The 13162-nt window shown below is 36.7% G+C and overlaps 2 protein-coding genes across 2 annotated transcripts; both read right to left on the reverse strand.

The window, feature by feature from the left end:
- Nucleotides 1–1104: 1104 nt before the first annotated feature.
- On the reverse strand, nucleotides 1105–7035 carry LOC118742005 (zinc finger protein 536-like). The gene is made up of 5 exons (XM_036473971.1): nucleotides 6979–7035; nucleotides 5892–6399; nucleotides 5330–5730; nucleotides 2476–2652; nucleotides 1105–2116 (listed from the first exon to the last, which is right to left on the reverse strand). The coding sequence occupies exons 1-5, from the start codon at nucleotides 7033–7035 to the stop codon at nucleotides 1736–1738; spliced, it is 1524 nt and encodes a 507-aa protein (XP_036329864.1). The 3' UTR covers nucleotides 1105–1735.
- A 5531-nt stretch (nucleotides 7036–12566) lies between these two features.
- Nucleotides 12567–12894, reverse strand: LOC118741018 (the record flags this gene model as incomplete). The annotated part of the gene is given in 1 exon segment (XM_036472804.1): nucleotides 12567–12894. A coding segment is annotated over 1 exon segment (320 nt), but the record flags the coding sequence as incomplete, so codon positions are not given.
- Nucleotides 12895–13162: the final 268 nt, after the last annotated feature.

Below are 13162 nucleotides of genomic sequence, written 5' to 3' on the forward strand. Positions count from 1 at the left end.
CGATAATTTTTTTGCATCGGAAAGGTAGTGTCTCAGAGGTGGTCCCATACTAATCTGGTTAAGATCCGATCAGCGGATCATGAGATATATATATATATATTTTTTTTATATGAGAGTTGAAGTCGGTTTTTTTTTTCTAAAAATTACTTGTTATTTATTCACATTCTTCTTTACTTTCTCCGCATAATTTTCTCTTACAAATATTTATCGTTTAATTGGTAACCAGCACTTGCGAGTCATCGCTATTGATTTACGTTAGGGTGTTTGCATTTGTGTGGTTGCTTACAGTTCTGTGTGCAGTGATTTTGTTAAACAAAAAGTAGAGACAAGAAAAAGTTATAAAGGGTGTCCTAGATCACACGTCCAGTGCCGAAGTGGTCCTGAAATAGTCCTGAACGGGCCCCCCAGACGGTGAAAAACGTCGTAAATTTGTGCTGAAATGATATCGAACACGTTCCAAACTAGTTCAAAAATGGTCCTAAACTAGTCCCGAAGATAGCAGTGAACTAGTCCAAAAATACTCACTTGTACACACAAGAAACAGTCACAAATTTTCTGCTGGGTTAACGCAAGAGAATTAAGGATGTTTGCACATCTAAAATCTTCGTTAAATGGTCGGTACGAAGGCTTCCCTTGCGGCCGTTTTCACAATGTAAGTTAACTCACATTCGGCAGTTGCCTCTAGATTTTTATAATGAAAATCGATGAGTAGAAATTTTTAGTGCAACTGAGAAATATTACGAATAAAATAAACCGAAAAAATTATAATAAGCAAATTTACTTACGGATATAGATAGATGCAATCAAATCATTAAAAAATTTTTAGCTGTGGTTTTGAATCTCAGAGTGCTTTTTTGTGTTACCACTTGCATGTATCCTTCTTCCAATCACACATCTAAACCCCGCTAATTACATGCAAACCCAGCCAGTAATACCTGTTAAAGTGTTCACCATTGCCTATAATCGTTCAACTTTATTTTTTACTATCCAAATTTTACGATCTAAGTAATTATTTTTAAAATAAAAAGCTTCAGTAATCATACAGCGCAGTTAATAATTTATGTTTTCAATTTATTAATTTTATTTATATTACAATACATTACATTGCACACGTGCACTTACATACATACACATGTATGCACAATATACATACATGTATGTACCTAGCGTAAAATTTTGCTTAGCCACAATCGTTGCCGTTAATTGCCACTTTTTTCTAGACTAAATAAATTAAACGTTCTCATGAATATACTAGATACATATTTAGTAAGTATTTATGTATAACTAGTTTTCTTTCTAATGCTATTTATACAGCTATTACTTTCTAACTATACACTAATTTAGTGCCACTTAAATGCATACATGCGTCCCATACTAATTATTATTTTTTTTTTTTTTTTTGGAACCTAACTCTACTTCGCTTGCTTTGAATTCTATTCTACGCTTCTTATTTTACGCATTTTGCCTACATAATTTCTCTTTCTGCTTACATACTTATATTTTATTTTAGACCTAAGTCTACTACTTCCATTTAATATCATTTAATAATATAATATTTACGTTATTTCATAGTTTAGCAATAATTTTTTTAAGCATTTTTACCATTTTACGATATGTACTCCACAAAAACCATGTTTTCAGTTTCACTATCCGCTAAAAAACTAATTTCAAATTCACAATTATTTTTAGTTCGCCCGAAATCTTTTATATCGCATGCGTAGCTCTATTACGCATGCTACGCACGCTGCGCGTCGCCACGCGTCTCATCCACCATGTGACTACTCATCGTCGGCGGCGTTATTGACCGCCGTTCTTCATTTTGATTGTTCTCCGTTTTAATTTTTCCTAGCATATGCCAAGGCGCCGTAACTTCTAGCGCCGTGCCACGCGTTGGGCTCTCTCCGCGTTTACTGTCTTCTCTTGTTGGTGTTGGTGATTTACTATCTGCTTGCGCATGCTCGCCGTGTGGCTGTGGCGTCATGCCGGCAAAGTTATAAGGCGGTGCCAGAAATGGTGGCAATCCTAGCAGTCCAGGTGGATATTTACCAGCATTCGAGCCATTTGGAAAATGTGGCGGCGTAAGGTTGGGAAAGGCGCCAGGGCTCAGGTCACTGGGCTAAGTGGAGAAGGTGGAGAAAGAAATGTATGAAGAAGGCAAATAAGTGGGGTGTTAGATTCAGATGAGGGCGAGAGCCGATGTTTCTAAGTATTTGTATGTAGCTATTTAGTTAGCCCAGCCTATGCAAAGATTTTTTCTACAGTCCTTAGATCAGTTTTCTCGAGTAGCTTTTAAAAATTATCTGCCCTTTAAACGCAAATTTTGTTCAAATATTCTTGCAATTTAGACCTAATTTTTACAACCGTTAGAGTATACTGTCTATATCTCTTGCGGCCCTACATTATGCGCAGCATTCATACTAATATCGGTGCAATTCCCCCTTGACCTAGCAAAATCGAACTCTCTTATGATCTTACCTTTGGCGGTAGTCCATTGAAAAATGGCGGCAAATATGGAAAAAATATCTGTGGACGTCGTTGCATAAAATCCGTCTCCGGTGGCATACTGCCCGGCCGATGTAGTGGTAACTCAAGTGACATGCGTCTACCACGTCGCGATGTGGGATTCGTCCACATATGCGTACCCATGTGAACCTGTTGAAATATTAATAAGTGAAAAGAAAGAAAGTGGATCGAATGGCTATGAATACTTTTAAAGCTGTGTATGAAGCGACTGCACTACAGATTAAGAGGTCGTTATGGTTGCCGGACTCAGTGCTGGTAGACTTATGTTAGTCATTATAACAGATTTTTTTTTACTGTCAAAAAAAAATTGTAAAGATTGCCTGATATTTGTTTAAGATTGCCCTAATTTTTGCCCTTACTTAGGGGCATTAATGAAAACAAAACCGGGACTTAAATGAACTTTTAGAAAAACGCGAAAAGCTCTGTTAAAGTCCCTTTTAAACCCAAAAAAAAACTGAAAAATTCCCAAAAGTCCCAAAAAATCTAGAAACAATTCCGATCAGATTTATCTAAGTCCTGAAAAAGAGCAAAATTCTCTTGCAAAATAACGAAATCCCAAAAAAAAACAAAAAAAAAATAGTTTCAAAATACCTCGAAAAGTCCATAAAAAGAGAGCAATATCCCGAAAACTAAAATACAAGGAATCCCTAAAAGCCATGAAAAATTTCATAATATACCTGAAACAATTCCAAAATGCACAACAAGACGAATGCCCCAAAATTACGAATTAAAACACAATAGATTGAATTCTTTTGACCAAAAGCCAGAATCAATCGGGGAATGATCGAGTAACATAGTAAGTTCTAGAGTTCCTGAAAAGGAGAAAAAAGTTCCGGAAAATTACGCCGAATCAAACATTGTTTCAAAAAAGTTCAAAACGTTTAATATTTGAAAAAATAATTTATTCTAGAGTTCCTGAAAACGAAAAAAGTTCTGGAAAATTACGCCGAAAAAAGCATTTTTTCAAAGAAATCGAAAAAGTGTAATGTTAAAAAAAAAAAAATTTAAACTAAAATTGCCCTGAGTAGCTTTTCGATAGTTCTAAAGTTCCTGAAAAGGTAAAAAAGTTCTGGAAAATTACGCCGAAAGAAGCGTTTTTTCAAAAAAGGTGGCATTGTTTTTCATGAGCTCTATTGAAAAGCTGCTCAGAACAGTTTAAATTTTTATTTTTTCAAAGATCAAATTTCTTCGACTTTTTTGAAACCATTTTTTCTTCGGCGTAATTTTGTGTTCTTTTTCCTTTTCATGTTAGAGTTCAAAACTATTGAAAAGCTACACAAAACAGTTGTATTTTTTATCAAATGTTAAACTTTTTTCTTTTTTTTTTTGAAAAATTTTTTTTTTTTCGGCGTAGTTTTGCAGACCTTTGTTTCCTTTTCAGGAACCCTAGAACTATTGAAACGCTACTCAAAACAGTTTTAATATCTTTTTTTTCAAACATATAATTTTTTCGACTTTTTTGACACAATTTATTTTCTCGGCAAAATTCTGCAGAATTTTTTGCCCTGTTCGGGAACTCCAGAACTATTGAAAAGCTACTCAGAAGGGTGTTAAATACCCTGTAGGGAAAACACGAACTAGGGAACCAAATTTCTAGCTCAGTACTAGTTCTTTTTCGCCAAAAACGAACCAGTCCGATAGTAACTAGTCCCGCACCAGGCCAAAAGCAGTTAAATGTGGTACTTTCACTAAACTATTTTATTTCAAATTTTAAACGCAGGGAAGGTAATCATTATGAGAAAAATAATTTAAATCAGCATTTAATCATCATTTTATGAATTATTATTGAGTTTTATTTTTTCGCTCAAACGGAAATAATTATTATTAGATTTTTATTTTTGGGATTACAAATAATGATTATTTTATGATTTTTATTTTTTCGCGCAGAGATTATCATTAATTTTGAGTTTTATTTTTCCACTTGAAAATAATGATAATTTATAAAATTGAAAAGGCCATACAGAGGCAACCTACTGAAATTTTGACCTGAAAAGTTTTTGTTTTATTCCTCTTATAAGGGTGCGGCTACCTCTCAAAAGGATACGTCGGTAATCACGCTGGTATAGTTTATCTGTCGAATTTAGAACTGGTTCGGAACCAGAGCCAAAGGGATGCAACGGGGGACAATTGACAAATGATGTTAAATTCGCCAGTCGCTAGCATGCAAAAGAGAATTAACGCGTACTAGTCATGGTTCCAAACGCACTAGAACCGAACCAGTTCCGCACTAGTTCGTTTCCCTACAGGGTATTTAATTTTTTGAAACATTAATTTTTTCGACTTTTTTGAAACATTTTTTATTTTTTTAATAATTTTGTAGAAATTTGGTTTCCTTTTCAGCAACTTTAGATCTATTTAAAACCTACTCAGAACAATCTAAGTTTTTATTTTTTACAAGGATTAAACTTTTTCGACTTTTGGCAAACAATTTTTTTCGACATAATTTTGTAGAATTTTTTTTTTTCATTTTCTGTAACCCTAGAACTACTCAAAAGCGGCTTTCTGGTCATCGCAAGTCATTATAGGCAAATTCTTTCTTGATCTCTTGGCAACCGTAAATAAAAGCCGATCCAAAATTATTCGAGTCAGTTTTAGGAAAGGGAGGGTATACACATGTACATATATATATATTTCCGGGGTATTGATTACACTATAAATGTAACTGCTTTATTTTCCTTCTGATGCGCGTGAATATCTTGATTGATTGATTCAATATGGCAGTTTTCCAAGCGATCGGTAGAAAACGACAAACATTTCTATTTATTTCTAACTAAAGCAACCCAACCCCTTCCTTTTATACACTTACCTTCAAATTCCCTTTGGTGGTGAATGCCTTTTGACACACATTACATTGGAAAGGCTTATCCCCTGTATGGGTACGCATATGGATTTGCAGCGCTGAGCTCGAACTGAAGTTACGACGACAAACATGACAGAAGTGCTTCTGATTCGCAGCGGCAGCAGGATCGACGCTCAAGCTAGGCGGACCGACGGACATCAGAGCCTGTTGAAAGTCCAGTGGGCTAGCGGGAAAGCGATGTGCATCTGCGGGCAGTAAAGATTTACAATGTGACGACAATTGGTGATGGGGATGCGATGACGAGTGTTGTTGTTGATGATGTTGTAGATGTTGTTGGTGATGATAATGTTGGGCGTGTCCGTAGTGCAGTTGCATGGATTGCATGGTATGATGCGGAAGTGAGGATACTAAACGCGTTAGAATCACAGGAAGGAATATAAAGGAGTACAATACAAAAAAAAACAGAAATAAGAATTGTGCATAGCGGCACAGGAATATAGGGAAAATAAGAGTGAGGCAGAATGAAGCGGTTGTTTGTGGAGTTCATCAAGTAGCTAATAAAACTTACGTAATTGCATTTGCATCAACGATTGTTCGGCATTGTTGTGTGGCAATGCCAGATGTGGATGACCAGAGAGTTCAAATGGTGAATGCGTTGGAGGTGGCGCATTCTGAAGCTCCAGTGGATTGCTGGGCGTTGCAGTTGGTGGTGGGGCGCAACCTGTCGCACCCGCTGCAACAGGTAGCGTAGGTGTTGGAGGCAGCGGTGATGGCGTTAGAGTCGGCGTTGGTGTGTTCGCTAATGTAACAGCTTGGGAGGATCTCGAAAGATCGCATTTTAGCTTTTGCGGCTCGAGTTCAGCCTCTGCATCGGGTTCTTGTTTAATGTGCTCGAGTAGCGTTGGCTCGCTTGTACGCTCCTGCTCCGCTGGACTTTTGCCCGCCACTGTATGAGCGCTCTGAAAATTTGGTATATTATTTTGATTATCTGTTGTCGATGTGCCATGCGTTGGTGTTCGCTCTCTATCTGATTCGCTGTTGGTTTGCTTAGCATAAAGATTGGTACTCACTGTAAGCTAGAAATAGAGTGAGGTTCGAAAATAAGTATTTACGCAAAAAAAAAATGTTAGCTGAATAAAAATTTCATTAATTGCGCGATTAAGAAGTAGATAATGTGTTCAGCAATGTTTTTATTGGATTAAGCGCTGCGCATATCAGTCCGTCAGTGCGATATCTCAATGAGGCAATTGCACTAGAATAAGAAAAGTCTTCGAAGCTATCTTCCCACCTTTGTCTTACGAAAGATTTATTACTGTCTTACCCAGAATTGCCTCGAAAGAAGTCGATTATACAAACTCGGGATCTGATCTAACGATTCATGGCACAGACATTAGATTCAGAACTCAGACATTAGCTTCATTGTCAAATTCATACCCAATATACATATGTAAAAAGGACTAATCAGAGGCGAAATTCTAAACGGAGAAAATTCTAAACAACCATATAAGAACTACCACCCTTGTGTCATTGCTGTTACACCGTCGGCAACATGCCTAGGTTAGGTTATCTTGGCTACCTACAGAAAAAGGGCCACTTAGGCCACCATGGGCCCATTGTGATGCCATATTAGAGACTCCTTGCGTCCCTCTTCTTACCTTAAAAATGGAACAAATTTTTAGCTCTAATGAAGAGCACAAAAGCGTAGAGTCCATTTCAGTCAGACACTCAAAAGAATAGTGGAGGAACGAGCGTCGACGAGCCCTTGCCAAAGCGGGACAGCTCAAAAACTGACGAAGGACAGGGGCAGGAATTTTCGACCCCAAGGCTAAGTACTCCATTCTCCTGGGGAACTAACGTAGTATATTCCAGGTGGCGGTTTATGCCATCAGTGCTTGCGCGGAAATCATGTTACAGAGAAAATAAGGAACGCAGCACACTTTCATCTGTAGCGAAATTCAGGCTGCATTAAAAGCCATAACCTCATGGGAGATCAAATCACGGGTGGTATAGGAATGTGTAGCGAGACTAAACACCCTGTGGGAAAACAACACACGAGAACTACTGTGAGTTCCGGGCCACAAAGGCATACAAGAAATGAGAAGGCTGGTAGACTAGCGAGAGAGGCAGCAGCCGCTCGACCTATAGGACCAGAACCCTCCCATGCATTCACACCATAAGGGAAGTGTTAAGAGCAGAAGATCGACGGCTAAGAAGAACACATTTGAAGTAGACGCTTGGACTAAGACAAACTGCGGGTCCATATGCATACCCTGGGGATTAGTGCAGACGACTTGTGTCGATACTGCGACATGGCACCAGAAATGTCACTGCATCTCCTTTTAGAATGCGATGCGGATGCGAGAAGAAGGTTAATTCATCAGGGAATAATGTGGCCAGAGGCTAGGCGTATTCACTCTCTATCGCCATCGAAACTGTTTGGATTCATTAGAGCACTATGGCTGGAAGATGTGCTATGATGAGCTCTGAGGGCACAATAGACCTAAGGTCTCAGTGCATATTATCTAACAAATATATCTATCTATGGCTACTCCCAGAAAGCAATATATATATGCACTAGCTGTCATGGAAAAGGTGAGGCTTCTGTTTTGCGCTATTTAGCCAACTCACATTGCTACACACGAGTCAGTACAGAAGACTTTCGTAGGCAATCGAGTTGGGGAACTCGAGCACTAACTCAGCAGGAAGGCGAGGGCATATCTGATGGATTCGATTAATAGTTACCCACATTGGCCGAGAACCAAATCTTCGCAGACCAGAATGCGAGGAAGTAATTCACGACACAACTTTGGTCACCGAGAGAATGGCGGGCGCAACAAATAGTGAACGGTTTCGGGGTAATGACTTGGGTAAGTAATGACTTATGGTCGAAAAGTCAGTAAAAGGAGCACACAAAGCAGAACTGCTAGCTAAAATTTACAAGCTCTGTTGGAGCAAAAGTCAGTGCAACTATCAGAAAACGACGATTGGCTGAAGAATCAACACTCGTCGAAGTAGAAGAAATGGAATTCGCCGCACGAGAGCTCAAAAATAACAATGCTTTTTTCCAACGAGACTATTTTTCCTAAACTCTCCATCTCAAAATCTTTAAAATTTCGTTATACTTACATATCTATTTCGCCATCTCTTCTCGTTCTAGAGATATTTGATTTTGTCAATTTTTTTCCAAAATAGAATACTGTGCGGCGCACTTTATTTGAATTTAATAAATATTTTGTTTTTCCTCCAATAGTTTAGCACATTCTATTTGCTATGCGCCAACTAAATTCTTCCCCCATTAATACAAACGATCTCTCATCCTTAAAACAATATGAAAATTGCGCCCGCTTGCCCTCCACACTTGCTACGCATTATTCATACGTTTCGTTGTGAAAGCATCATTTTTGTTTTAAGAATTTATGAGTGCAATGCAAATAAATCACTTTCATTCGTACTTGCCACGCCACGTATAAAGTGTTTCACTAGCTGCATTGTTGTTGGCTTCAATTGCATTAAATATGCATGAACATACATACATACATACATTCCTACTATTTGTGTACTTTATTGCAAGTAGCAACCACGTTCCTGTTTTAGTTCCAACACAAATATGGTTGTTGTTTTTCTTGTTGTTGCAATAACGTGGCGTCTCGACATTAACATTCGCATTGTTCTCCATTTAAAATGCAATTAAAACTTTTTATCTTACAACAAACTTTACACTGCATGTCTACCTTTTTACACACTCTGTATCCCCCCGGTCCCCCCTTTCCGGCCCCATTTTTCCCCCTTGAACTCGACTGCGAAATGGTGTTGTAACAACAAATGATCATGAATATGTCATTTTTCTTATGTAAACGTTAAAAGCAAAACAATTTTGCATACATTTTTGTTAAGTCCAACAAGGGCCCTTTGGAACTATGAACATTTTTGCATATTTTCGTTATTTTTCAGTTAGCAAAGTTTTTATTGCAGATAATTTTCTTTTTTTTCATTTACTGCCTAGAAGCCTGCTTATAGACTCGTATCGGGGACAAAGTAACAAGAAGTTTAAGTTTTGGTTGATTCATTATGGTATTTACATATAAAAATATGTCACGGTTAAAATTTTACAAGAAATTTTTGTGTTGAACTGCAAAACTGTATGCATTTCTATTTAGTTGTAATATAAATATCGGGGACAAAGTAACAAGAAGTTTAAGTTTTGGTTGATTCATTATGGTATTTACATATAAAAATATGTCACGGGAAAAATTTTACAAGAAATTTTTGTGTTGAACTGCAAAACTGTATGCATTTCTATTTAGTTGTAATATAATTATAATTTTTGTTGCAAATATTTTGAATAATTGCTGTCAGTTGTTTTGATTAATAAGTTTTGCCACAGAGTAAATATTTTAAATGCGAAATAATAAATCAAAAACGGCGTTCACGAGTAGCCATGTATGTAGGGTGGTCCAAAAATACTTGCGAAAAATCAAAATCCAAATTTCAATGCTCTCACCTTCTAAGATTGTGCCATATCGGAAAATATATGTAAATAAAATAAAAAAGGATCCAAATCAGCCCACTTTTTGCCAGTTAAGAGCATTTAAAGACGGGAATGTTTACTTTCTTAAATTGATATCTCGAAAACGGCCGGACGACAAAAAATAAAAAAAGTCAAGGAAGCCTCTCTCGATTGGTTCTATACCATAAAAAATTTATGAAAAAATCAAAGAGGTGAAAGCCAAATGGTGTCCGATTTTGCGTGGAATGCCCCCATGATTCTATAGTACATACATCGTTCAGCCCGCTGAACAATTGCCTAAACATTTTAATTTAATTTCTTGCGATTTCTTGAATGAATAACATATATTTCAAAATTATTTATTCTAGCTAAGTATTTTCCCAGCCCGTACGCGAATATCAACATACACACATCATCCATGTATATATGTATGTACATATACATATATTTACGTTTATGTATTTACAAAAGAGTCTGATTTTAATCATAAAATATGTACCTTAATTCACAAAGGCCCTAACCAACACTTTTTTCAAAACTGCGTTTTTCACAGTTTTTAAAGTGTTAGTACTAAAACCAACGGAGTTGCATGCCACTTTTTAAAAAGTGTTTTGCTTCCCCTGTAAAATAAATAATTTGTTCGTTAGGGCCTTTGTGCATTAAGGTGACGATATAAACATATGTATGCGTACAGAACAAATTTCCTCACAAAAATTTTCATTTTCCGCACAAAAAAACTAAACTAAAGCTGCATTTAATGTTTAAGGTTTTAAGATATTTTTATACCCGAGCGCACTTGTGCACAAGGGTATATTAATTTTGTTCACATAACGGTTGTTTGTAACAGCCAAAACGAATCGAGATAGATATAGACAAATTTATACATAAATGCTCAGAATGAATAGAGAAATCGATTAAGCCATGTCTGTCTGCCCGTCCGTCCGTCTGTCCGTCCGTCCGTGTACACGATAACTCGAGCAAAAATTGAGATATCTCAACGAAATTTGGTATCCGTTAATCTAAGGTAGGTTGCTACTGAAAATGGGCGAAATCGGACAGTAACTACGCCCACTTCCCATATAACGGTAATTTCCAGAAATACGAAAACTGCGATATTTTAGTAACTAATGAAGATAATTCACTCAAAATTCATATCTACAATAATTTTCAGACGAAAAATAAGAATATTATAAATTTATGGAAAATGGGCGTAGCCACGCCCACTTATGGTTACATGTGTATATCTTGGTAACCGCTGCACCAATTTCTTCCAAACTTGGCACAGTTTTTGGCCTTGATACAGCATACTAAATGGCCGAAAATTTTAAAAATCGGACAATAACCACGCCCACATCCCATATAACGGTAATTTAGAGAAATACAAAATCTTCGATAAATCCGTAAATATTAAAGCTAATTTATTCAAAATTGATGCTTGCAACAATTCTTTACCAAGAAATATGTTTATGGTAAAATTTTGGAAAATGGGCGTGGCACCGCCCACTTATGATCACATATATGTATATCGGTAACCGTTCTAGCAATTTATACCAAACTCGGTATTTTTATTGCGCTTGCCACATTAAAGCAAAACGTTGAAAATAATTTAAATCGGACTAAAACTACGGCCGCTTTTCATATAACGGTAAATTTCAGAAATGCTTGAAACTGCAATATTTCGAAATTTAATACTTGCGCCGGGTATTTAATGTTCGGCTCCACCCGAACTTAGACTTTCTTACTTGTTTTTTTTTTTTAATTTCGTTCGCAAATAAATATTTGGTAAGTTTTCTAATTATAATAAGAAACTTTTTAAACTCTTCATCTCTACAAAATTCTTGCCCTTGAAATTCAAAAAGTCACTGACTTATCAAACGCCCTTGTATATTTCTACGTGGCGAATAGAACATTTTAATTAATGAGAGATAAAGAAGTTTATTATGTATGTATGAAGCAAAAGGCAGAAAAAAATGTTCATGTTACACAAAAAATATCGGCCTGAGTTGGCCTAAGTACAAATATGTTTGGAAATAATGACGTTAAGCTGATGTCACATAAAACTTTTGCTTCGCTTTACGTGACAGATTCGCTTTGACAGATAAGATGAATTGTATGAAAATGCACAAAGCATGCCACATAAATCGTTGAAGCGGCAGCGCGAAGCGAAAAGATGGTCAACTCCCATCTTTTTGCGCGCTTTGACAATCAGCCGATTTAATATTTATTTTATTTCGTCCAAATTCGGGTTTTCATGCAGAAACATAAAACTTAATTACATTGCTGATAAGTTTAAATCAAAATAATTAAAATCCACAGCAACTTTGATGAGTAAAAAAGCGGTACAACGTTGTTTTCTTGGCGTTCATTGTGGCATACCTTTTGCGTCTGGCGCTTTGCTGGCAAAGTTATAAATGTCACGCAAAGCTACAAAGTTTTATCTGGCATCAGCTTTAGGCCGGCTTGATGTCAGCTGTCATTTGTTAATATTCACATGAATTATATGCGAATGCAAACGTATTGTAATAAACCCCAAACCATTGCATCTGCGTCTATAAGGCCATATACATATATTTACAATATCTTGGGTGTAATTAGTATGAATTATTGCGAAATTTATTAGTTACATTAGTTGGAGCCCAATTGCACCCGGCTTCATACACTTAATAACCTGACACATACTTGCACACGCATTAATAGTATGTACGTATGCATTGTAATTATGTTGTTGCTCCCCAGCTTCATTTCTACCCACATTTCACACTTGCCTTCGCATTGTACGGTGATGTTCTATCACAATTCGTAGAATGGCTTGTATTATTTGCTGTAACATCGCCACTTGTCGGCGCTGTCTCGCTTTTGTTGCTATTGTTGCTGCTGCTTTTGTTGTTGGCAGATGTTGTTGCAATCGCTGAAGTGGTTCCTATCGTTTGTGGTGCTGTTGTTGTTGTTATTATATTATTAGCAACATCTTTGGTATGTTCGCTTTGTGTGTGGCGCTCCAGTGCCGCTGGATTGGGGAATATCTTGAAGCAGACATTACACAAATGCGTTTGCGGATGTAAACCTGAGCGGAGAGGTGAAAGGAGATAAATAAAAAAATAGAAATATAGAAACATATTAACGTAGTAAGTATTGAAGTATGTATTAAAGTTTAAATACTGTAAATGGAATTTTATAATAAAAAACAAATACGGCAAATTAATTGATGTACATATGTAAGTGATTTTCAGGGCAGCACATGGGACTCAAAGGTGGGCTTAGTATCGGTGTGAGAAAAAACGTAACTGGTACAGTCAGGAAGATAACAATGTCGAAGTTTAAACGACCTTATT

The sequence above is a fragment of the Rhagoletis pomonella genome, unplaced genomic scaffold, assembly GCF_013731165.1.
Source record: "Rhagoletis pomonella isolate Grant_MI unplaced genomic scaffold, Rhpom_1.0 Rhpom_scaffold_00006, whole genome shotgun sequence".
Taxonomy (NCBI): Eukaryota; Metazoa; Arthropoda; class Insecta; order Diptera; family Tephritidae; genus Rhagoletis; species Rhagoletis pomonella.

Excerpts from the sequence above, each read along its gene's own strand:
- LOC118742005 (XM_036473971.1), bottom strand. The coding sequence starts at position 7,035 with ATGGACTCTACGCTTTTGTGCTCTTCATTAGAGCTAAAAATTTGTTCC. Across the intron at positions 6,400-6,978 it reads AAATTTGTTCCATTTTTAAG|CTTACAGTGAGTACCAATCT; the intron begins GTAAGAAGAGGG and ends CTCTATTTCTAG. Across the intron at positions 2,117-2,475 it reads TCAATGGACTACCGCCAAAG|CCCAGTGACCTGAGCCCTGG; the intron begins GTAAGATCATAA and ends TTCTCCACTTAG.